This window comes from Hyperolius riggenbachi, chromosome 6 (genome assembly GCF_040937935.1).
Source record: "Hyperolius riggenbachi isolate aHypRig1 chromosome 6, aHypRig1.pri, whole genome shotgun sequence".
Taxonomy (NCBI): Eukaryota; Metazoa; Chordata; class Amphibia; order Anura; family Hyperoliidae; genus Hyperolius; species Hyperolius riggenbachi.
Window position 1 is genome coordinate 65842669 of NC_090651.1, and position 25374 is coordinate 65868042.

Here is a 25374-nt window from a genome sequence, read left to right on the forward strand (position 1 = left end):
GTACCGTAGCATGCTGGCTGAGGGGTGTCAGCACTGATTTGGCCCAAGAAGCACTGTGTGGTAGAGTTTCTGTGCACCTTATGATTCACACTATCAGTATTATTATTCTTCTTGATTTGTAAAGCACCAACATACTGTATTCCGTGGTGCTGTGATCCTCAATCTGTTTTTAAGGTCCTTCGAGTTTGGGGCTGGAAAGAATTTCTTCACAATTTAGTATAGCTTCTTAGATTTCTCATTCTCACAAATGTTTCACCATTGAACCTCTCTGACCCTACAACAAGTTCCCATCATTTTACCATGCTCAGTGCTTTCCTTCAGACGTCTCCTTGAGGAACAGTCACAGAATCCTTGACTGTCTAACTGTAACAGGACCTGTTTAGCGGACCTTCCAAGATGTGAAGAAGTCACCAGGGTGTTTGTTAAGTCTAGTTTGAGCAGTTCTTTGAGGCTGTGAACATCAAAAGTCCTTAGTTTATTATGGCTCAGAAAGAGGAACTGAAGTTTAGTGAGGCCATCTAAAATACTGGCATTGAATCTGGAGATCCCACAGTCGCTTAGATCCAATATCTGGAGGTGGGGTAAGTTCTGGAAGGCTCCTGCAGGAAGGATGTGGAGTGGGTTTCTGGAGAGGTTGAGGTAACGAAGCCGTGATAGCCTCTCAGACAGAGGCTGAGATAGATGGAGAGAATTAGCTGACAGGTCCAGGTGTTGGAGATTCCAAGGAAGGCTACGTGGGATGTTAATGAGGCCTTTGTTACTGCAGTCCACACTGACCTGAAGACATGGAAAAACAAGGCAGTCTTATTCTCTGTTCATTTGTTATTCAGCATTGTTAAAATAACATACGTATTCCATGTCAGGTATACATATTGGCCTAAGCAGTCTTACATTCAGTAAATGAGAAACAGACATTTTAGGCTCCATTGCCCACAGTTAAAGCTTGCTAAATATTTACTAACAGGTATTCTCAGATCCACTTTTCTCAGAAGAAGGTATTATTTCTTAAGCTATATAATAACCCAGGCATGGGCAACTCGGCCCTCCAGCTGTTACGGAACTACAAGTCCCACAATGCATTTGCCTTTATGAGTCATGACTGTGGCTGTCAGACTCCTGCAATGCATTGTGGGACCTGTTGTTCCTTAACAGCAGGAGGGCCAAGTTTGCCCATGCCTGTAATAACCTCACCGATCCATCTTCCTCCAACTTCTGGCCGGCGGGTACGCGCAATGTTACACAAAGGTTGCGACCTCAAGACGACAATGTAACGCTAAGTGATTTTCGCGTGATAGTGCGCCGGTACCCAGGTAGCAAGATCACGTAAACGACCGATCATCGCTCAAAAAAATCGCCGGTCATTGGGGAAATCATTGGAATAATAGTAAGGTGGATACGGGCCTCAAGTTTCCTTGACTCCATTAGACAAGACGATAGGTCTTGCAGAAATTTGCAGAACCTATCGTCTAGATTTGCAGAAATCTGGTCCTGATCTCTTCGGGGAAGCAAAATCGGTAATGAATTATAATTACGTATCTAATCAGCGATCATTCTTGGCCTGATTAATATATTTATGTTTTGACTACATTTCTAATACTTTTCATTGTCCACTAAACACTGGGATATCACCAATGGAAATATGAATTGCTAAGTTTTCCAATTCTCCTAACTGATCCTGGAATCTGCTGAATTACTGGTGAATATATCTTTCCATGCAGAGCTGTCCTTAGTCATGTTTGGTCATTTTCTGAGAAGTGGTATCTTACCTTACTGGTCACAGTGCAGGGGTGTGCGGAAATAGCGGGCAAGAGGAGTGCGACGTACATAAGGTGCCTCATGGTGGATGACCATCTGGAAAACATACCAAAACTCTAAATACAGCATCTAATGCCCATCAACTAGTTTTCCTCAACATTATTACAGCATGTATCCCTCTATGGATAATGGCTGTAACAAGCACCCCATGTCAACCATCTCAAGCACCCTTTGACACATATGTATTTGTTAAAGGATACGGTAGTCCTTCAAAAACGAGGGGAGCAGGCATATGTAGTAGGCTCTCCTCATGCCCACCACTCCCCCTCGTTTTCCTCTGTCCCCTCCATTAATGCCTAATGTCCCTCAAAGCTACTTCCTGGTTGGGAGGGTTGATGTGCACTGCGCACAGGTGCTGCATGGCAACGTGCGTCCTTGATTGCGCATCTGGGAGAGGTCTTTGCCTGCGCACTACGTAATTGTGATGCAGCACGCATGCGCAGAGTGCTCCTGGCTGCGGGCGCACGATGCACGTAGCCGAGACGCCTGCGCAGTGCGCACCAACCCTCCCGATCAGGAAGTAGCTTCAGGGGAACATTAGGCATTAACGGAGGAGGGCGGAGGAGATTGAGGGCGAGTGGTGGGCACGAGAAGAGCCTACTACACATGCCTGCTTCCCCCGCTTTTGAATTTTTACAAGGGCTAAGGTATCTGTCACAGGAGCCCTAGTGGCTGACCGCACTTAGCCTTCTAAACGGTGCCAGCGCACAGATCGTGCGAACTCTGGTCGCAGTCAATGCGCAGGAACCGTTAAGAATTAGCCGCAGACAACTCAGAAGGGAGCCTGTGAGACACGGGTAATTACAACGTCACCTACTGGTTCAGAGTAAACTGCCACCACCGCGGTTACCATGGGACCGTGGAGCCCACTAACTGACTGACTAGTCCTGCGAATAAAACGGTTAAACACACGATATTCTGTCTAGCCAACAACAAACAAACAGTAGCGTATCTTCAGAGACCCGGGATCAGTTCTGTGTGTGTGCTGATAAGCAGGGTAGCGGACAGTGAATGACTTGGAGAAAGTCGTTTATTCACGCAATATAAATAATTAATATATACAGACAATTATTAAAATCACAATTATTAAGACAGTAATAGCCAGTATAAAAAATAAAAGAAGGGAGAAAAATACTTAGTTCCTGGAAAGATGTCCTTTTTGTGGGAAAACAGAGTTCTGGGTTTCAATTTGAGTTCAGAGTTCAGACCAGGTGGATGCCAGCATATCCTCAAGCTGGCATCTGATGAGTGCAAGATGTTTCAGTGTGGAGGACACTGAGTTTGGGTCCTCTGCCATTCTTATGCCCCTGCTTCAGTAGGAGGGAGTGAGGGCGGGGAGCCATACACCCCCTTAGAAGATGAGATGAGCCCTCCCCTTGTCCTGGGGGCTAGAAATCATATCTACCCATATATGGGCTCTATCTCACAGAACCGTACAGGTCAGGGCAGATTTATTAACATTTTCAGGTCTGTCTCGATTTGCCCAGCACCCTGATATCAGACATGAGGGGTGGGACCCCTGTGGTATCATCAGGGCATTTTCAAACTGCCTAACTGGCAGTCCTTACCTCAGAATGTTCTGAAACTTCCTCAGAACCAGCACCGTTGCTCATGCTACACTTCCCCCACATTTGGCGAAGCTGCCATCTCAGGAACCCCAGAAATATGACAGATCTGGGAAGTTATGGATTATGCTATGAGGTTTATTCAGGATGTGTTCTAGCTGCTAACAGCTGACTTCCCTTTGATCTTTACCAGTGAGCAAGGTGTCAAGACCTCCCGGAGATTTGTAGCCTGCCTGGCTGCACCTAGGCATCCTGATCACCCCTTGGTTAATTAACATCTACATGAGATCAGCTAGGTGTCACCTTATACCTGATGGATGGGCCATCCGCACAGCTTGAAGCCAGGGACTCTCTGGGCCCAGGCTCATTAGCATATCAAAAGAGCCATCCAGCCTTTAGGATGGTGCTCTCTCTGCTAAGAAAAGGACTTCAGCTCCCCCTACACACTCAACCCAGATTGTATCGATTTGCAGCGCAATCGATGCAGGGAATCGAGTGCGATCGCTTTTTCTTCACGGGCGGTTACAGGACGGACCTGCGGCCCCGCAACCGTCCGTGACAGCCCTCCCTGGGGAGAAGGCAGATAGACATTCATCAGCAAGATGTGTGTCGTTGCCGCTAACCTGCGAGATCTGATCTAGTTCCCCGTTGCAACGGGATAGCCCGTCGGCGTTCTGGTGTCGGCTGCCTGCCTTGTGTTGAATCGTGAAGTCATACTGCTGTAATGACAGGCTCCAACGTAAGAGCTTGCCATTGGTCCCAGCAGTGCGGTTCAGCCAACTCAGGGGATTATGGTCGGTAATGATCGTGAAGGAGCGGCCGTACAGATACGATTGTAGCTTCTGTAGGGCCCACACGATCGCTAGGCACTCCTTTTCAGTTGTGGAGTAGGCTACCTCTCGGGGCAGGAGCTTCCGGCTCAGGTAGAGGATAGGGTGTTCATCTCCTTTTCCATCCACCTGGCTGAGGACTGCGCCGAGACCGTAGTCAGAGGCATCGGTTTGTACAACAAACCGACGACTGAAGTCTGGGGCTTGAAGCACCGGGGCGCTTGCGAGTGCCTGCTTCAAGGCTTGGAAGGCGTTCTCGCAAGCGGGGGTCCAGCTAACAACCTTGGGGTGTTTCTTGCTAGTGGCATCGGTCAGGGGTTTCGCTAAGGTACTATAGGCTGGAACAAATTTCCTATAGTAGCCGGCGGTCCCCAGGAACGCCTGGACCTGCTTTTTCGTGATAGGCCGAGGCCATGCCAGGATGGCGTCAACCTTTCCCGTGTCAGGTTTCAGGGTGTTACCCCCCACCCGGTGACCTAAGTACTGCACCTCGGTCATACCAATCTGATACTTACTCGGCTTAACTGTCAGATTGGCTGCGGCCAGCCTCTCTAGTACCTGGGACAGGTGTTTGAGGTGTTCCTCCCAGGTGGGGCTGAACACCGCAATGTCATCCAAGTACGCTACAGCGAACCCTTGCAGCCCCTCCAGCAGGTCGTTTACGGCCCGCTGAAACGTGGCAGGAGCATTCTTCATCCCAAAGGGCATCATCGTGAACTCGAAGAGGCCAAAAGGGGTGATGAAGGCTGACTTCTGCCTCGCGTCAGGTGCAAGTGGTATCTGCCAGTACCCCCGGCTCAGATCCATGATTGATAGGTACCTGGCAGACGCCAGCGTATCCAACAACTCATCGATGCGAGGCATGGGGTAGGCGTCTGTAGTGGTGATGGCGTTCAACTTCCTGTAGTCCACGCAGAACCGAGTTGTCTGGTCCTTCTTGGGGACCAGGACCACAGGGGCTGCCCAGGCACTACAGGACTTTTGAACCACCCCTAGCTCCAGCATCTCCCTCACCTCTTTCTGCATGTCCGCTTGCACCTCTGAGGAGACGCGGTAAGCGGATTGCCTGATGGGGGGATGGGTGCCCGTATCTACCCTATGCACTGCCAGACTGGTCTGCCCCGGGGCACAGGAGAAGGTGTGCTGATACGGACCCAGCACCTCCTGCAACTGCTCTTGCTGGGACGAGGAGAGTTGTGGATTGACGCTTAGGTCGCTGTCCACACCTCGTATGTCAGCCAGCAGGTCTAACAGGGGGTCTGCCTCTCCTTGCTCTAACCGGCTGCACACTGGCAGCACATACTTGGTCCTGTCATGGTGGGCCTTCAGCATGTTGACATGAAAGCTTTTCTGTTTCCTGCCTCCCATGTTCACCAGGTATGTCAGAGGGTTTAACCGTTGCACTATAGTGTAGGGCCCCTCCCAGGCCGCTTGCAGCTTGTTCTGCCTCACTGGAAGAAGGGCATACACTTTGTCACCTACTTCAAATGACCTCTCTCCAGCAGTGCGGTCATACCAGAGTTTTTGTTTGGCCTGAGCCTGGGCCATGTTTTCCGTTACCATTTCTGTGAGGGACTCCATCTTGTCCCTGAACTTGAGGACATAATCAACTACAGAGACATCTGTGGGGTCCCCCTTGCCCTTCCACGTCTCCCGCATCAATTGTAGGGGTCCTCGGACATTCCTACCATACAGGAGCTCGAACGGGGAGAACCCGGTAGGTTCCTGCGGCACCTCCCGGTATGCAAACAACAGATGAGGCAGGTATCGTTCCCAGTCCCCACCTTGCGACTCAACAAACGTGGTCAGCATTTGCTTCAGCGACCCGTTGAACCTTTCACACAGTCCATTGGTCTGCGGGTGGTAGGGACTGGAGACAATGTGCGTCATCTGTATCTTTTTGCACAGGGCCTCCATGAGTCCGGACATAAACTGGGTTCCCTGATCGGAGAGCATCTCCGCAGGGAACCCGACTCGGGAGAAAATGTTAAGTACGGCTACCTTGTCCGCTCTCAGGGAGGAAAGTTCCATGGCCTCAGGATAGCGGGTGGCGTAATCCACCACCGTCAGGATGTACCTTTTGCCACTGCTGCTGGGAGTGGGCAATGGTCCAATTATGTCGACTGCCACTCTGTGAAAGGGCTCACCTATGATTGGCAGTGGACACAAGGGAGCTTTGCGGGGATTCCCAGCCCTTTTTACCTTTTGGCAAATGGTACATGAGCGGCAGTAGTTCGTCACATCTATCCGCATTTGAGGCCAGTAGAAATGTCCCTGGATACGATCAAGGGTCCTGTGGATCCCCAAGTGCCCGGCCAGGGGAATGTCATGTGCGGACTTCAGCACATGCCCCCGGAAGGCACTAGGTACCACAATCAACTTGGTACCCATCCCCATTTCACCTTCGGTGGGGTGTACAGGCTCACTGTACAACTTCCCACCTTCCCAGTATACCTTGAACGTAGCCTCGTCTGTGAGGGGCTCAGAAGCCTGTTTTCTGAGGGCCTCGAGGTTAGGGTCAGTCTGGAGTGCTTGCACAAATGCAGCACTCTCACTCTTAGCCAGCTGGCCCGTGGCGTATGAGGTTAGTGGCTGAAGGGTACCATCCCTGTGGTCAGAGGAGGGGGAGGAGGCCGGGACCTCCTCTACCTGTTCTGAGCTCAGGGTCTGAGCAGTATGGCTGCGTGTTACCGCTAGCACAGGTATCCCTTCAGAATGGCACATATTGGCATTACCTACATCATTGTCACAAGCATTAATAACAGTAACAGGAACATTTTCATCACAGACAGTTTGTACATCAACCACATGTACCCGTGAACTGGGCACGTTCATTCCACCTCCCCCCTGTTCTTGCCCCTGGGTGCAAAGTACCTGGGTGTGGGCAGAGAGTCCGTCTCCGTCCTGGCATTCCACAGGGCGTGGTGCAGGTTCATAGTACGACACCAGCGTGCCCAAGTCGGTCCCCAGCAAAACAGGGACCGGCAGTTGGTCCAGGATCCCAACAACCTTCTCGTGGACCCCCGCCCCCCAGTCGATGGACACCCGGGCTTGGGGAATGTGAGAAAAAGTGCCCCCCACTCCAGTGAGGGTGAGGTACTGGTCAGGAATGATGGCCTCTGCGGGGACAAGGTGTGCACGCACCAGAGTGACATCTGCTCCGGTGTCACGGAAACCAGTGACAAGCTGGTCATTCACCGTAACCAGCTGGTGATTGCTTGTGATGGGGGAGTTCCCTGCCCCCTTGGCAAACATCAGGTTGGATGCGGCTCCTGGTTGGGGTACACTGGCGGGGGGTGTCTGCCGCGGGCGAGGTGCGGGTGGTCCAGGTGCTGGGGTGGTCTGCCTCCGCTCCGGACAGGTGAACTTCATGTGTCCCGTCTTGTGGCAGTAGTGACAGGTGACCTCTCCAGAGGCTGCAGGCCTGGGTGCAGCAGCTGCGCTGGGTGGCCTCTGTGGCGGACGGCTCACAGGGGCAGGAGGGTCTGCCGAGGTATTGGGCTGACCTCCTCTCCAGCTGGATGGGACAGTTCTGCGGGTATCAGCCACCCGGGTAGTTGCAAAAGTCTCAGCAAGGTCTGCAGCGACAGTTGCTGAAGCCGGCCTGCGTTCTAGCACAAACTGGCGTACATCAGCAGGGCAAATGTTCAGAAATTGTTCCAGGACTATCAAGTCCTCCAGGACATCATAAGACCCTTTGGTGAGGCCTAGTGTCCACTGGCGGAGTGTGGTGAGCAAGCTGCTGGCCACATCTCGGTACGAATCAGAAGGCTTTTTCTGCCAGGCCCTGAACTTTTTCCGATAGGCTTCTGGCGTCAGCTGGTACTTAGTAATGATAGCGTCTTTTATAGCAGCATAATCATTATCCTTCTCCGCAGGCAATTCTGCGAAGGCATCAAGCGCTTTGTAGCGCAGCAAAGGTGTCAGATGTCTGGCCCACTGGTCTTGGGACAGACGATACTGACGGCATGCTTTTTCAAAAGACCGCAAAAACAAGTCAATGTCTGTGTCTTTTTCAATATTAGCAAATTTAAATTTTGCACTTACGGGTGGTGCAGCTCCTTTAGCAGGGAGGCTGGGCGGTGAACTCCGGCTGGCCTGTTGCACTTTTGCCATGTTTAGCTCATGCTGTCGTTGGCGCTCCCGTTCTCGCTCAGCGGCATCCCTCTCTGCGTGGCGTTCTGCGGCTGCAGCAGCAGCGGCTTGCCGCTCCCGTTCCTCCCGCATTTGGCGCTCCTCACGCATGTACTGCAGGTACTTGTCCAGGTCAGTGTCCATCAGCTTTTGTAATGCCTGCTGCATTAGCGGATCAGTACAAACGGACAGTCCAGTACTGGCCGGTTCCAGGCGAGTACTTTCAGAAACTCTGGGATTGGGGTCCACACTGACATTCTCCTGCGTAACTGTTGCAGCAGGGCCCGCAGGATGCTCAACCTCCGTATGCGCAGAATCTTCAGTCTCTGGTTCCCCTTGACTTGGGTCAGATGGGCTGGTATCCACCTCAGCGGACACCCCCGCCTCCCGCAGTTGCTGGGTATCCCATTGAAACAATTCCGTTACCAGGTCCCGTTGTGTCTTGCGGTCGACATCAATGCCTCTCTCTTGGCAAAGATTTTGCAGGTCCGCCAGGCACATTTTCTTGTAGTTCCCGGACATTTCCATGCCAAATAAAATAAAACTTTTGGGGAGGGGTACTGGCTACACAGTCTCTCTGTATATATAAAAAATATATTGCCTTCCAGCTACACCAACGAATTAGTTCGTTTCTCGATAGCGCTAGCGCTATCGTAGATACTTTCAGCACAACACAGGTCCCAACCGCTGCCTAACACTGTCACAGGAGCCCTAGTGGCTGACCGCACATAGCCTTCTAAACGGTGCTAGCGCACAGATCGTGCGAACTCTGGTCGCAGTCAATGCGCAGGAACCGTTAAGAATTAGCCGCAGACAACTCAGAAGGGAGCCTGTGAGACACGGGTAATTACAGCGTCACCTACTGGTTCAGAGTAAACTGCCACCACCGCGGTTACCATGGGACCGTGGAGCCCACTAACTGACTGACTAGTCCTGCGAATAAAACGGTTAAACACACGATATTCTGTCTAGCCAACAACAAACAAACAGTAGCGTATCTTCAGAGACCCGGGATCAGTTCTGTGTGTGTGCTGATAAGCAGGGTAGCGGACAGTGAATGACTTGGAGAAAGTCGTTTATTCACGCAATATAAATAATTAATATATACAGACAATTATTAAAATCACAATTATTAAGACAGTAATAGCCAGTATAAAAAATAAAAGAAGGGAGAAAAATACTTAGTTCCTGGAAAGATGTCCTTTTTGTGGGAAAACAGAGTTCTGGGTTTCAATTTGAGTTCAGAGTTCAGACCAGGTGGATGCCAGCATATCCTCAAGCTGGCATCTGATGAGTGCAAGATGTTTCAGTGTGAAGGACACTGAGTTTGGGTCCTCTGCCATTCTTATGCCCCTGCTTCAGTAGGAGGGAGTGAGGGCGGGGAGCCATATACCCCCTTAGAAGATGAGATGAGCCCTCCCCTTGTCCTGGGGGCTAGAAATCATATCTACCCATATATGGGCTCTATCTCACAGAACCGTACAGGTCAGGGCAGATTTATTAACATTTTCAGGTCTGTCTCGATTTGCCCAGCGCCCTGATATCAGACATGAGGGGTGGGACCCCTGTGGTATCATCAGGGCATTTTCAAACTGCCTAACTGGCAGTCCTTACCTCAGAATGTTCTGAAACTTCCTCAGAACCAGCACCGTTGCTCATGCTACACTTCCCCCACATTTGGCGAAGCTGCCATCTCAGGAACCCCAGAAATATGACAGATCTGGGAAGTTATGGATTATGCTATGAGGTTTATTCAGGATGTGTTCTAGCTGCTAACAGCTGACTTCCCTTTGATCTTTACCAGTGAGCAAGGTGTCAAGACCTCCCGGAGATTTGTAGCCTGCCTGGCTGCACCTAGGCATCCTGATCACCCCTTGGTTAATTAACATCTACATGAGATCAGCTAGGTGTCACCTTATACCTGATGGATGGGCCATCCGCACAGCTTGAAGCCAGGGACTCTCTGGGCCCAGGCTCATTAGCATATCAAAAGAGCCATCCAGCCTTTAGGATGGTGCTCTCTCTGCTAAGAAAAGGACTTCAGTTCCCCCTACACACTCAACCCAGATTGTATCGATTTGCAGCGCAATTGATGCAGGGAATCGAGTGCGATCTCTTTTTCTTCACGGGCGGTTACAGGACGGACCTGCGGCCCCGCAACCGTCCGTGACAGCCCTCCCTGGGGAGAAGGCAGATAGACATTCATCAGCAAGATGTGTGTCGTTGCCGCTAACCTGCGAGATCTGATCTAGTTCCCCGTTGCAACGGGATAGCCCGTCGGCGTTCTGGTGTCGGCTGCCTGCCTTGTGTTGAATCGTGAAGTCATACTGCTGTAATGACAGGCTCCAACGTAAGAGCTTGCCATTGGTCCCAGCAGTGCGGTTCAGCCAACTCAGGGGATTATGGTCGGTAATGATCGTGAAGGAGCGGCCGTACAGATACGATTGTAGTTTCTGTAGGGCCCACACAATCGCTAGGCACTCCTTTTCAGTTGTGGAGTAGGCTACCTCTCGGGGCAGGAGCTTCCGGCTCAGGTAGAGGATAGGGTGTTCATCTCCTTTTCCATCCACCTGGCTGAGGACTGCGCCGAGACCGTAGTCAGAGGCATCGGTTTGTACAACAAACCGACGACTGAAGTCTGGGGCTTGAAGCACCGGGGCGCTTGCGAGTGCCTGCTTCAAGGCTTGGAAGGCGTTCTCGCAAGCGGGGGTCCAGCTAACAACCTTGGGGTGTTTCTTGCTAGTGGCATCGGTCAGGGGTTTCGCTAAGGTACTATAGGCTGGAACAAATTTCCTATAGTAGCCGGCGGTCCCCAGGAACGCCTGGACCTGCTTTTTCGTGATAGGCCGAGGCCATGCCAGGATGGTGTCAACCTTTCCCGTGTCAGGTTTCAGGGTGTTACCCCCCACCCGGTGACCTAAGTACTGCACCTCGGTCATACCAATCTGACACTTACTCGGCTTAACTGTCAGATTGGCTGCGGCCAGCCTCTCTAGTACCTGGGACAGGTGTTTGAGGTGTTCCTCCCAGGTGGGGCTGAACACCGCAATGTCATCCAAGTACGCTACAGCGAACCCTTGCAGCCCCTCCAGCAGGTCGTTTACGGCCCGCTGAAACGTGGCAGGAGCGTTCTTCATCCCAAAGGGCATCATCGTGAACTCGAAGAGGCCAAAAGGGGTGATGAAGGCTGACTTCTGCCTCGCGTCAGGTGCAAGTGGTATCTGCCAGTACCCCCGGCTCAGATCCATGATTGATAGGTACCTGGCGGACGCCAGCGTATCCAACAACTCATCGATGCGAGGCATGGGGTAGGCGTCTGTAGTGGTGATGGCGTTCAACTTCCTGTAGTCCACGCAGAACCGAGTTGTCTGGTCCTTCTTGGGGACCAGGACCACAGGGGCTGCCCAGGCACTACAGGACTTTTGAACCACCCCTAGCTCCAGCATCTCCCTCACCTCTTTCTGCATGTCCGCTTGCACCTCTGAGGAGACGCGGTAAGCGGATTGCCTGATGGGGGGATGGGTGCCCGTATCTACCCTATGCACTGCCAGACTGGTCTGCCCCAGGGCACAGGAGAAGGTGTGCTGATACGGACCCAGCACCTCCTGCAACTGCTCTTGCTGGGACGAGGAGAGTTGTGGATTGACGCTTAGGTCGCTGTCCACACCTCGTATGTCAGCCAGCAGGTCTAACAGGGGGTCTGCCTCTCCTTGCTCTAACCGGCTGCACACTGGCAGCACATACTTGGTCCTGTCATGGTGGGCCTTCAGCATGTTGACATGAAAGCTTTTCTGTTTCCTGCCTCCCATGTTCACCAGGTATGTCAGAGGGTTTAACCGTTGCACTATAGTGTAGGGCCCCTCCCAGGCCGCTTGCAGCTTGTTCTGCCTCACTGGAAGAAGGGCATACACTTTGTCACCTACTTCAAATGACCTCTCTCCAGCAGTGCGGTCATACCAGAGTTTTTGTTTGGCCTGAGCCTGGGCCATGTTTTCCGTTACCATTTCTGTGAGGGACTCCATCTTGTCCCTGAACTTGAGGACATAATCAACTACAGAGACATCTGTGGGGTCCCCCTTGCCCTCCCACGTCTCCCGCATCAATTGTAGGGGTCCTCGGACATTCCTACCATACAGGAGCTCGAACGGGGAGAACCCGGTAGATTCCTGCGGCACCTCCCGGTATGCAAACAACAGATGAGGCAGGTATCGTTCCCAGTCCCCACCTTGCGACTCAACAAACGTGGTCAGCATTTGCTTCAGCGACCCGTTGAACCTTTCACACAGTCCATTGGTCTGCGGGTGGTAGGGACTGGAGACAATGTGCGTCATCTGTATCTTTTTGCACAGGGCCTCCATGAGTCCGGACATAAACTGGATTCCCTGATCGGAGAGCATCTCCGCAGGGAACCCGACTCGGGAGAAAATGTTAAGTAGCGCGTCGGCTACCTTGTCCGCTCTCAGGGAGGAAAGTTCCATGGCCTCAGGATAGCGGGTGGCGTAATCCACCACCGTCAGGATGTACCTTTTGCCACTGCTGCTGGGAGTGGGCAATGGTCCAATTATGTCGACTGCCACTCTGTGAAAGGGCTCACCTATGATTGGCAGTGGACACAAGGGAGCTTTGCGGGGATTCCCAGCTCTTTTTACCTTTTGGCAAATGGTACATGAGCGGCAGTAGTTCGTCACATCTATCCGCATTTGAGGCCAGTAGAAATGTCCCCGGATACGATCAAGGGTCCTGTGGATCCCCAAGTGCCCGGCCAGGGGAATGTCATGTGCGGACTTCAGCACATGCCCCCGGAAGGCACTAGGTACCACAATCAACTTGGTACCCATCCCCATTTCACCTTCGGTCAGGTGTACAGGCTCACTGTACAACTTCCCACCTTCCCAGTATACCTTGAACGTAGCCTCGTCTGTGAGGGGCTCAGAAGCCTGTTTTCTGAGGGCCTCGAGGTTAGGGTCAGTCTGGAGTGCTTGCACAAATGCAGCACTCTCACTCTCAGCCAGCTGGCCCGTGGCGTATGAGGTTAGTGGCTGAAGGGTACCATCCCTGTGGTCAGAGGAGGGGGAGGAGGCCGGGACCTCCTCTACCTGTTCTGAGCTCAGGGTCTGAGCAGTATGGCTGCGTGTTACCGCTAGCACAGGTATCCCTTCAGAATGGCACATATTGGCATTACCTACATCATTGTCACAAGCATTAATAACAGTAACAGGAACATTTTCATCACAGACAGTTTGTACATCAACCACATGTACCCGTGAACTGGGCACGTTCATTCCACCTCCCCCCTGTTCTTGCCCCTGGGTGCAAAGTACCTGGGTGTGGGCAGAGAGTCCGTCTCCGTCCTGGCATTCCACAGGGCGTGGTGCAGGTTCATAGTACGACACCAGCGTGCCCAAGTCGGTCCCCAGCAAAACAGGGACCGGCAGTTGGTCCAGGATCCCAACAACCTTCTCGTGGACCCCCACCCCCCAGTCGATGGACACCCGGGCTTGGGGAATGTGAGAAAAAGTGCCCCCCACTCCAGTGAGGGTGAGGTACTGGTCAGGAATGATGGCCTCTGCGGGGACAAGGTGTGCACGCACCAGAGTGACATCTGCTCCGGTGTCACGGAAACCAGTGACAAGCTGGTCATTCACCGTAACCAGCTGGTGATTGCTTGTGATGGGGGAGTTCCCTGCCCCCTTGGCAAACATCAGGTTGGATGCGGCTCCTGGTTGGGGTACACTGGCGGGGGGTGTCTGCCGCGGGCGAGGTGCGGGTGGTCCAGGTGCTGGGGTGGTCTGCCTCCGCTCCGGACAGGTGAACTTCATGTGTCCCGTCTTGTGGCAGTAGTGACAGGTGACCTCTCCAGAGGCTGCAGGCCTGGGTGCAGCAGCTGCGCTGGGTGGCCTCTGTGGCGGACGGCTCACAGGGGCAGGAGGGTCTGCCGAGGTATTGGGCTGACCTCCTCTCCAGCTGGATGGGACAGTTCTGCGGGTATCAGCCACCCGGGTAGTTGCAAAAGTCTCAGCAAGGTCTGCAGCGACAGTTGCTGAAGCCGGCCTGCGTTCTAGCACAAACTGGCGTACATCAGCAGGGCAAATGTTCAGAAATTGTTCCAGGACTATCAAGTCCTCCAGGACATCATAAGACCCTTTGGTGAGGCCTAGTGTCCACTGGCGGAGTGTGGTGAGCAAGCTGCTGGCCACATCTCGGTACGAATCAGAAGGCTTTTCCTGCCAGGCCCTGAACTTTTTCCGATAGGCTTCTGGCGTCAGCTGGTACTTAGTAATGATAGCGTCTTTTATAGCAGCATAATCATTATCCTTCTCCGCAGGCAATTCTGCGAAGGCATCAAGCGCTTTGTAGCGCAGCAAAGGTGTCAGATGTCTGGCCCACTGGTCTTGGGACAGACGATACTGACGGCATGCTTTTTCAAAAGACCGCAAAAACAAGTCAATGTCTGTGTCTTTTTCAATATTAGCAAATTTAAATTTTGCACTTACGGGTGGTGCAGCTCCTTTAGCAGGGAGGCTGGGCGGTGAACTCCGGCTGGCCTGTTGCACTTTTGCCATGTTTAGCTCATGCTGTCGTTGGCGCTCCCGTTCTCGCTCAGCGGCATCCCTCTCTGCGTGGCGTTCTGCGGCTGCAGCAGCAGCGGCTTGCCGCTCCCGTTCCTCCCGCATTTGGCGCTCCTCACGCATGTACTGCAGGTACTTGTCCAGGTCAGTGTCCATCAGCTTTTGTAATGCCTGCTGCATTAGCGGATCAGTACAAACGGACAGTCCAGTACTGGCCGGTTCCAGGCGAGTACTTTCAGAAACTCTGGGATTGGGGTCCACACTGACATTCTCCTGCGTAACTGTTGCAGCAGGGCCCGCAGGATGCTCAACCTCCGTATGCGCAGAATCTTCAGTCTCTGGTTCCCCTTGACTTGGGTCAGATGGGCTGGTATCCACTTCAGCGGACACCCCCGGCTCCCGCAGTTGCTGGGTATCCCATTGAAACAATTCCGTTACCAGGTCCCGTTGTGTCTTGCGGCCGACATCAATGCCTCTCTCTTGGCAAAGATTTTGCAGGTCCGCCAGGCACATTTTCTTGTAGTTCCCGGACATTTCCATGCCAAATAAAATAAAACTTTTGGGGAGGGGTACTGGCTACACAGTCTCTCTGTATATATAAAAAATATATTGCCTTCCAGCTACACCAACGAATTAGTTCGTTTCTCGATAGCGCTAGCGCTATCGTAGATACTTTCAGCACAACACAGGTCCCAACCGCTGCCTAACACTGTCACAGGAGCCCTAGTGGCTGACCGCACATAGCCTTCTAAACGGTGCCAGCGCACAGATCGTGCGAACTCTGGTCGCAGTCAATGCGCAGGAACCGTTAAGAATTAGCCGCAGACAACTCAGAAGGGAGCCTGTGAGACACGGGTAATTACAACGTCACCTACTGGTTCAGAGTAAACTGCCACCACCGCGGTTACCATGGGACCGTGGAGCCCACTAACTGACTGACTAGTCCTGCGAATAAAACGGTTAAACACACGATATTCTGTCTAGCCAACAACAAACAAACAGTAGCGTATCTTCAGAGACCCGGGATCAGTTCTGTGTGTGTGCTGATAAGCAGGGTAGCGGACAGTGAATGACTTGGAGAAAGTCGTTTATTCACGCAATATAAATAATTAATATATACAGACAATTATTAAAATCACAATTATTAAGACAGTAATAGCCAGTATAAAAAATAAAAGAAGGGAGAAAAATACTTAGTTCCTGGAAAGATGTCCTTTTTGTGGGAAAACAGAGTTCTGGGTTTCAATTTGAGTTCAGAGTTCAGACCAGGTGGATGCCAGCATATCCTCAAGCTGGCATCTGATGAGTGCAAGATGTTTCAGTGTGGAGGACACTGAGTTTGGGTCCTCTGCCATTCTTATGCCCCTGCTTCAGTAGGAGGGAGTGAGGGCGGGGAGCCATACACCCCCTTAGAAGATGAGATGAGCCCTCCCCTTGTCCTGGGGGCTAGAAATCATATCTACCCATATATGGGCTCTATCTCACAGAACCGTACAGGTCAGGGCAGATTTATTAACATTTTCAGGTCTGTCTCGATTTGCCCAGCGCCCTGATACCAGACATGAGGGGTGGGACCCCTGTGGTATCATCAGGGCATTTTCAAACTGCCTAACTGGCAGTCCTTACCTCAGAATGTTCTGAAACTTCCTCAGAACCAGCACCGGGGCTCATGCTACACTTCCCCCACGTTTGGCGAAGCTGCCATCTCAGGAACCCCAGAAATATGACAGATCTGGGAAGTTATGGATTATGCTATGAGACTCAGGTTTATTCAGGATGTGTTCTAGCTGCTAACAGCTGACTTCCCTTTGATCTTTACCAGTGAGCAAGGTGTCAAGCCTGCCTGGCTGCACCTAGGCATCCTGATCACCCCTTGGTTAATTAACATCTACATGAGATCAGCTAGGTGTCACCTTGTCACCTTATACCTGATGGATGGGCCATCCGCACAGCTTGAAGCCAGGGACTCTCTGGGCCCAGGCTCATTAGCATATCAAAAGAGCCATCCAGCCTTTAGGATGGTGCTCTCTCTGCTAAGAAAAGGACTTCAGCTCCCCCTACACACTCAACCCAGATTGTATCGATTTGCAGCGCAATCGATGCAGGGAATCGAGTGCGATCGCTTTTTCTTCACGGGCGGTTACAGGATGCGCCTGCGGCCCCGCAACCGTCCGTGACAGTATCCTTTAAAGAGACACTGAAGCGAAAAAAATTATGATATAATGAATTGGATGTGTAGTACGGATAATTACTAGAACATTAGTAGTAAAAAAAATTCTCATATTTTTATTTTCAGTTATATATGTTTTTTTTAATAACATTGCATCATTCTCTAATATTTGCAGTTTACACACTACTCTGCATTCTAAAGGATTTTACAGAGCAGGCTTGCGACTATTGACTTGTCCTCTGCAGAGAAAAAGAAGATACAATGACTGACAGTTGAGACAACAAACTTCAGAAGACAGAGCTCTCTGCGACTTTGAAAGTCCTGGAGCTAAATGGGTCTTTTGCATAGATAACAACTGGAGTTTCTTAACTCTTCCTGTACTGGAAACAATATTAGATTTATGTCTCAGCTCCTAATGTTTTATTTCTTAGCTGTACTACACATACAAATCATTATATCATTTTTTTTTTCGCTTCAGTGTCTCCTTAATCCTTTAAGGCTCGTCCAACATAGTGCACACCAAACCCAATGACATGACCAACTGCAGGAAAACCCATTGACCAACTTATTTACATACTATACACGCAATGTGGACCGGCGGACTGCACGATATGGCCACATTCAAAACAAGTACAAATCGTTCAAACGAGGTCAACTGCGGGCAACACGGTGGTGTAGTGGTTAGCGCTCTCGCCTTGCATCGCTGGGTCCCTGGTTCAAATCCCAGCCAGGTCAACATATGCAAGGAGTTTGTATGTTCTCCCCGTGTCTGCGTGGGCTTCCTCCGGGAACTCTGGTTTCCTCCCACATCCCACAAACATACAGATAAGTTAATTGGCTTTCCCCTAAATTGGCCCTAGATGATGATACATGCACTACACGATACATACATAGACATATGACTATGGTAGGGACTAGATTGTGAGCCCCTCTGAGGGACAGTTAGTGACAAGACAATATACTCTGTACAGCGCTGTGTAATATGTCGGCTCTATATAAATACTTAAATAAATAAATACACTGCATGATATCAGCCAAACAGTCATGTGCGTTGGTCCGCTGGTTAGATCGGGCAAACTGCTTGTTATCAGTTGCTTGTCTAGTAGTTTGCCACATGTACACATGCCAAACTATCGTCCAACAGACCAAGTTTGGACCTTAGTTGGGCGGAATAGTTTCACATTCATACGAACCCCTTAGAGAGTCCTCCATAACTGTGTATGAATAGACACAAAGCACTGAGGTATGCATTTAACTAAGAAAAATTATTATTTAGGTTTGCTTAAAGAGGCCCTGTAGTGACCTATAGCAAAATGCAGTAAATTATTCAGGATACCCACTTTTACTGTAATTATCTTGATTTCAGCATCAGAAACACTTCCTATATCTATATATTGCTGTATACTGAAAGTGGTTCTGCTCCTGCCCTCCCAGTGATGTCATAGCCTAGGCTGTTTAGCTATGTGGAATTTGCCCCAGAGCATTCTGGGAGACCAGGTATATTTTGGACTGGTTCAGAACACTTAGTAAACAAACATTCTGCACATATCACCTGACAGCAGGGTTGTTGCTAGTATCCTAAGAGTTCCAGGGCACTTTTGGGTACTCCAGCTGAAAAATGGGTGTGGCTATGCACAGAATTTCTGGTTGCATAGTGATTGTATTGAGCCGCACTGCATCGCGGCGTGCGACCGGAACTACATGTGGGTGTATGCGGTGCAGTGATCGCACCACACGGCGGCAATGCGGCCAATGGAAACACACCGTTGCTTATATTTGGCTATTATATAAATGCCTCCCAACTTTTTAAGATAAGAAAGATGGACACGCCCCTGCCACACCTCTAACCACACCCCTTGCCATGCATATCACAGAGAATTCAGAATCAAAAGTTGTTGCTTTATCATTCAAACCTCACCGGTCCCTTCTATCATCATTATTTCTTCATTTTAACATTTGAAAATAAGAAATATATCAATTTAAAGGGGAACTGAAGAGAAAGGTATATGGAGGCTGCCATGTTTATTTCCTTTTAAGCATTACCAGTTGCCTGGCAGCCCTGCTGATCCTCTGCCTCTAATACAATAAGCCATAGCCCCTGAACAAGCATGCAGCAGATCAGGGGTTTCAGACTTTAAAGTCAGATCTGACAAGACTAGCTGCATGTTTGTTTCTGGAGTTATTCAGATACTACTGCAGAGAAATAGACCAGCAGGGCTGCCAGGCAACTGGTATTGATTAAAAGGAAATAAATATGGCAGCCTCCGTATACCTCTTTTCCCAATGCTTCCATGTCCTCACATGTGGGTAGATGCCCCGCCCACTCTACCCCATAGGACCTCATAATTATAAATGTCAGGTGTTACCGCCCCCTCCCCAGTCTTTTTTGTCCTCAAGCTCACCTCATGGGTCCTCTCACGGGGCAAGATTTGCCTCTAGAATTTTTTTTTTTTTTTTTGTGTGTGTTTTTATGCCCTACCTAGTCGCTTAAATAGCGATTTCTCCTTGTCTGCTATGCCCGAGAGACTATAAATTAGTATTAGGCTCCTCATGTCTGCTGGTCTTGGAGGGATGACTCGTTCCGAGATACCCATAACCTATAAATTAGGAGGGTTGGAGGAGTCCTATGGCGCTATACAGTACTAAACGTACTGTTATCGGTGAGTGGGAGTTTCTTCTCTTTTCCTTCTGTATGGAGGCGGCTTCTTCCGCCTTGGCCGTTTGGAGCGCAGAGCGCCACTTCCGGTGACGCACTTCCGCCTTCCCCGTCTACCCGATCGGATTGGAGGAGTATACGCGTCTCCGGTTCCGCCTGCCAAGCGCGTAATCGGGGGGCGGGTTCGGAGGGGCGGCTCCAAGATCTGAAGGCAGGTCCTTCTCTTTTATAGGACGCACGGATATGGCGTCCGGCGGCCATTACTCAGTCAGTCTGCTGAGACTGCTCGGGCTGCAGCTGCACCTTCCAGGCTCCACTATGGATCAGGCTGCAGGCAATATATCCCCCGGGGAAGACCCTTACACATCATCATCAGGTATAGTGTATGAGTTCTAGAGGAGGCTATATCTGTATAGTGTCAGACTCATTTAGATTTCTGATTTTCACTTCCTTCTTTCTCGTCAGCTGGTTTAGCTGCTCCTGTTGCTCCCACTGCACCTCAGAAAGACCAGCACCGGGCAGAAAGGTATGGGCTTTTTCAGGTAGGTTCTTGCCCGCTTTTTTGTTAGGGTGCTTTTAGCTAGAAGGCTGATACGATTTCCTCATTTTTCACAGCCCAAAGAAGCATAAGAAGAAGAAGAGCACGCGATCGAGATCACGGTCAAGACGTAGAAGCCCATCGCCTCATTCAGTGGCGGACACAGCCAGCAGTGGGCCCCTGTGCAAAATTGTAATTGTGGGCCCCCTATGACCTGCGGCGCGCATAGCGCGCCGCGTCAAAATATGGGCGTGGCTACAACTTGCGGCGTGCGAAGCGCGCCGCGGCAAAAAATAGTGGATAGAGCCTGCGGCGCGTAGCGCCGCGGCAAAAAATGGGCGTGGCAATGACCGGATGAGGGCGGAGCTAACTGTAACTTAAAGCGAACCCGGGGTGAGGGTTTATTTCCTTTTAAACAATACTAGTTGCCTGGCGGCCCTGCTGATCTATTTGGCTGCAGTAATAAACTGAATTACACCAGCAACAAGCATGCAGCTAATCTTCTCAGTTCTGACAATATTGTCAGAAACCCCTGACCTGCTGCATGCTTGTTCAGGGTCTATGGTTGAAAGAATAAGAGGCAGAGGACCAGCACGGCAGCCAGGCAACTGGTATTGCTTAAAAGGAGAGAAATATGTCAGCCTCAATATTATTCTCACCTCAGGTTCCCTTGAAAAGTGCAACGCAAAGACAGTGGGCCCAAGTTTTGGTGACCCTTTCCCCAGAAAATTCACATAATTGTGCAGGTTTTCTCAAGAAAATACACATATATGCCCAGAAAATACGTGCAATCATGTCGGCAGATATGCCCAGAAAATACGTGCAATCATGTCGGCAGATATGCCCAGAAAATACGTGCAATCAAGTCGGCAGATATGCCCAGAAAATACATGCAATCAAGTCGGCAGATATGCCCAGAAAATACGTGCAAACAAGTCGGCAGATATGCCCAGAAAATACATGCAATCAAGTCGGCAGATATGCCCAGAAAATACGTGCAAACAAGTCGGCAGATATGCCCAGAAAATACGTGCAATCATGTCGGCAAATATGCCCAGAAAATACATGCAATCATGTGGCAGACCTGCCCAGAACATACACCTGCTAATATAAATAAAACAAAAACATTTACTCACCTGCAGCAGCAGACCTCCTGTCCCAGCCTCCATCCGGCGCGCAGCTCCCATGGGTGGTTGGGTGGATAGGTAGCCTAGTGGGTGGGTGAGTGGGTGGGTGGGTGGGTAGGTAGCCTGGTGGGTGGGTAACTAGCCCGGTAGGTAGGTAGGTAGCCCGGTGGGTGGGTAGGTAGGTAGCCTGGTGGGTGGGTTGGTAACTAGCCCGGTAGGTAGCCGGGTGGGTGGTTAGGTAGGTAGCCTGGTGGGTGGGTAGGTAGGTAGCCTGGTGGGTGGGTTGGTAACTAGCCCGGTAGGTAGCCGGGTGGGTGGTTAGGTAGGTAGCCGGGTGGGTGGTTAGGTAGGTAGCCTGGTGGGTGGGTGGGTGGGTAGCCTGGTGGGTGGGTAGGTAGCCTGGTGGGTGGGTTGGTAACTAGCCCGGTAGGTAGCCGGGTGGGTGGTTAGGTAGGTAGCCTGGTGGGTGGGTAGGTAGGTAGCCTGGTGGGTGGGTTGGTAACTAGCCCGGTAGGTAGCCGGGTGGGTGGTTAGGTAGGTAGCCGGGTGGGTGGTTAGGTAGGTAGCCGGGTGGGTGGTTAGGTAGGTAGCCTGGTGGGTGGGTGGGTGGGTAGCCTGGTGGGTGGGTAGGTAGCCTGGTGGGTGGGTTGGTAACTAGCCCGGTAGGTAGCCGGGTGGGTGGTTAGGTAGGTAGCCGGGTGGGTGGTTAGGTAGGTAGCCGGGTGGGTAGGTAGGTAGGAAGCCTGGTGGGTGGGTAGCCGGGTGGGTGGGTATGTAGGTAGCCGGGTGGGTGGTTAGGTAGGTAGCCGGGTGGGTAGGTAGGAAGCCTGGTGGGTGGGTAGGTAGCCGGGTGGGTAGGTAGGTAGCCGGGTGGGTAGGTAGGAAGCCTGGTGGGTGGGTAGGTAGCCTGGTGGGTGGGTGGGTAGGTAGGTAGCCTGGTGGGTGGGTAGGTAGCCTGGTGGGTGGGTTGGTAACTAGCCCGGTAGGTAGCCGGGTGGGTGGTTAGGTAGGTAGCCGGGTGGGTAGGTAGGTAGGTAGCCTGGTGGGTGGGTGGGTAGCCGGGTGGGTGGGTAGGTAGCCTGGTGGGTGGGTTGGTAACTAGCCCGGTAGGTAGCCGGGTGGGTGGTTAGGTAGGTAGCCGGGTGGGTGGTTAGGTAGGTAGCCGGGTGGGTGGTTAGGTAGGTAGGTAGCCGGGTGGGTAGGTAGGTAGGTAGCCGGGTGGGTAGGTAGCCGGGTGGGTAGGTAGCCGGGTGGGTGGTTAGGTAGTTGGGTGGGTGGTTAGGTAGGAAGCCTGGTGGGTGGGTAGGTAGCCAGGTGGGTAGGTAGCCGGGTGGGTGGTTAGGTAGTTGGGTGGGTGGTTAGGTAGGAAGCCTGGTGGGTGGGTAGGTAGCCGGGTGGGTAGGTAGGTAGGAAGCCTGGTGGGTGGTTAGGTAGTCGGGTGGGTAGGTAGGAAGCCTGGTGGGTGGGTAGGTAGGTAGCCGGGTGGGTAGGTGGTTAGGTAGCCGGGTGGGTAGCTATCCGGGTGGGGGGCCCGACTCCTATCCTCCCTCCCTCCCTTCCTTCCTCACCTCGGGGGGCCCCCTCCCGATATGCGCGGCGGGAGAGCGAGCGGCAAATGCAGGAAGTCTTCAGGGCTCTCCAGGCATCCGCTAGAGGCCCAGCCGCTGAGTCTCCAATATGTCTCCAACTGGAGACATATTGGAGACTAAGTGGCTGGGCCTCTAGCGGATGCCTGGAGAGCCCTGAAGACTTCCTGCATTTGCCGCTCGCTCGCTCGCTCTCCCGCCGCGCATATCGGGAGTGGGGCCCCCCGAGGTGAGGGAGGGAGGGAGGATAGGAATCGGGGGGCCCCCCGGGGAATAAAATAATAAAAAAAAAATTTAAAAAAAAAAAATACTTAATGGGCCCCTGAAGAAAACGGAACTTCAGGGGCCCTCGTGCGGCGGCACGGCCTGCACGGCCGTATGTCCGCCACTGGCCTCATTATAGGATGAGAAGCAGATCAAGATCACGACCAAGATTTAAAAGATGTTGGGCATGCGACAGAGAGGCTATGCCAGATAGATCAGTCTGCAAAAGATGCTTTAGAGATTTAGCAAGTGAGAAGGAGCAAACACCGATAGATGTGTCGCAGATGATCACCCAAGCAGTGCAAGATTCTATGAAACAGTATCTGGCCTCACTGCCTGCCACTCCTACGCAGCCACCCGAGGAGAACAATCTATGGGACATCACGGCAACCTACATTCCAGGCAAGCAGAATCTGACAGCGGACTACCTCAGCAGGTATACACTCAACAACAACGAGTGGAGTCTATCGCAGGAGACTTTCGAGTGGATCTGCACCCAGCTGGGGGTTCCAGAGATAGATCTCATGGCGACCCCAGCGAACAACAAATGCAAGAGGTTCTTTTCCAGATACCCATACAGGCAATCAGCGGGAGTGGATGCCCTGTCTATCCCATGGAGGTTTACACTAGCCTATGTCTTTCCACCAATTCCTATGATCAGACCTTTACTCCAGAGGCTTTTCCAGGAGAAGGTAACATTGATAGCCATCATTCCTTACTGGCCAGGTCGCCCATGGTTTCCCCTTCTGTGGGAAATGAAGTCACAATTCCCAATTCCCCTGCCAGACAGGAGGGATCTCCTAACTCAGGGGACAATCCTACATCACAACCCCCAGAAATTGAGACTGATGGCAGGGACATTGAGGGGGAGAGGTTAAGGCTCGCGGGATGTTCTAATGAGGTAATTAGTACATTGATGAGCGCGAGAAGACCTACTACTAATACAACCTATCAAAGAGTATGGAATAAATTCCTTCAATTTGCTAGGGAAAAAAACTTCAATCCCATAACACCAGAATCTCAGGAGGTGTTAGAATTCCTGCAGAGAGGTCTCACAAATGGGCTGGCATATCATACAATCAAGAGCCACATATCGGCTTTGTCGGCAGTTACAGGAATCTCATGGGCAGCACATCCTTTACTAAAACAATTTGTGAAGGGGGTGCTAAGGATTAGACCACCTAAGAAGAATTTATTCCCGAAGTGGGATCTTCCTCTTGTGTTAGACGCTCTCGCAAGAGAACCTTTCCATCCAGCACATAACAGTACGATCTGGCATACGACCCTGAAGACAGTATTCTTGGTGGCCATTTCATCAGCCAGACGAGTCTCAGAGTTACAGGCGTTAGGGGCTAAGGAACCGTATATGTGCCTATATCCGGACAGAGTCATCTTGAGACCAATTCAGGAGTTCATTCCCAAGGTGGCATCCACCTTCCACCTAAATCAGGACTGGACTTTACCTGCTTTCCAGATGGAGGACAGTAACGACAGTCACCCCTTAGATGTAGTTCAGGCCTTGAGAAACTATCTGCAGATTACCTCAGAGTTCAGGCAGTCAGACAGATTGTGGGTGGTCCCTTCGGGATACAGAAAGGGACAGGCCGCTTCTGCAAGAACTATAGCCTCCTGGCTAGTAAAGACCATTCAGGCAGCTTATAGAACTCTTAACCAAGAGCCCCCACAGCAAATTGTGGCACACTCCACTCGCAGCATGGCCTCTTCTTGGGCCGCATATAACAGGGTACCGGCAGATAAAATCTGCCAAGCTGCTAACTGGTCCAGCATACACACTTTCATGCGCCACTATAGGGTTGACCTATCAACCCAAAGCTCAATTGTATTTGGTAAAGCTGTCTTGTCTGGAAATTGAGGTGTAATAAAATTAATATGTTTGCAGTGACATTTCCCACCCTTCATTATTTTCCTAGTTAACTCCCACGTGTGAGGACATGGAAGCATTGGGAAAACAGAAAATTGTTCTTACCTGTCGGTAATTTTCTTTTCCCGATGCTTACATGTCATCACACGACCCCCCCTTCTTAAGTTTCGGTGAGCTGAGGCTTACGGAGACTGGGGAGGGGGCGGTAACACCTGACATTTATAATTATGAGGTCCTA

At 51.3% G+C, this 25374-nt stretch overlaps 1 protein-coding gene across 1 annotated transcript in view; it reads right to left on the reverse strand.

Moving 5' to 3' along the window:
- The window catches only part of C6H1orf210 (chromosome 6 C1orf210 homolog), a 43899-nt gene that overhangs the window by 17094 nt on the left and 1431 nt on the right, over positions 1 to 25374 (reverse strand). Inside the window, exons 2-3 of the mRNA XM_068242509.1 lie at positions 1767 to 1851; positions 300 to 777 (exon numbers count right to left, since the gene is read on the reverse strand). Coding sequence (XP_068098610.1) covers positions 300 to 777; positions 1767 to 1838 — 550 coding nt within the window. The 5' untranslated portion in view covers positions 1839 to 1851. The remainder of the gene's footprint in view (positions 1 to 299; positions 778 to 1766; positions 1852 to 25374) is intronic.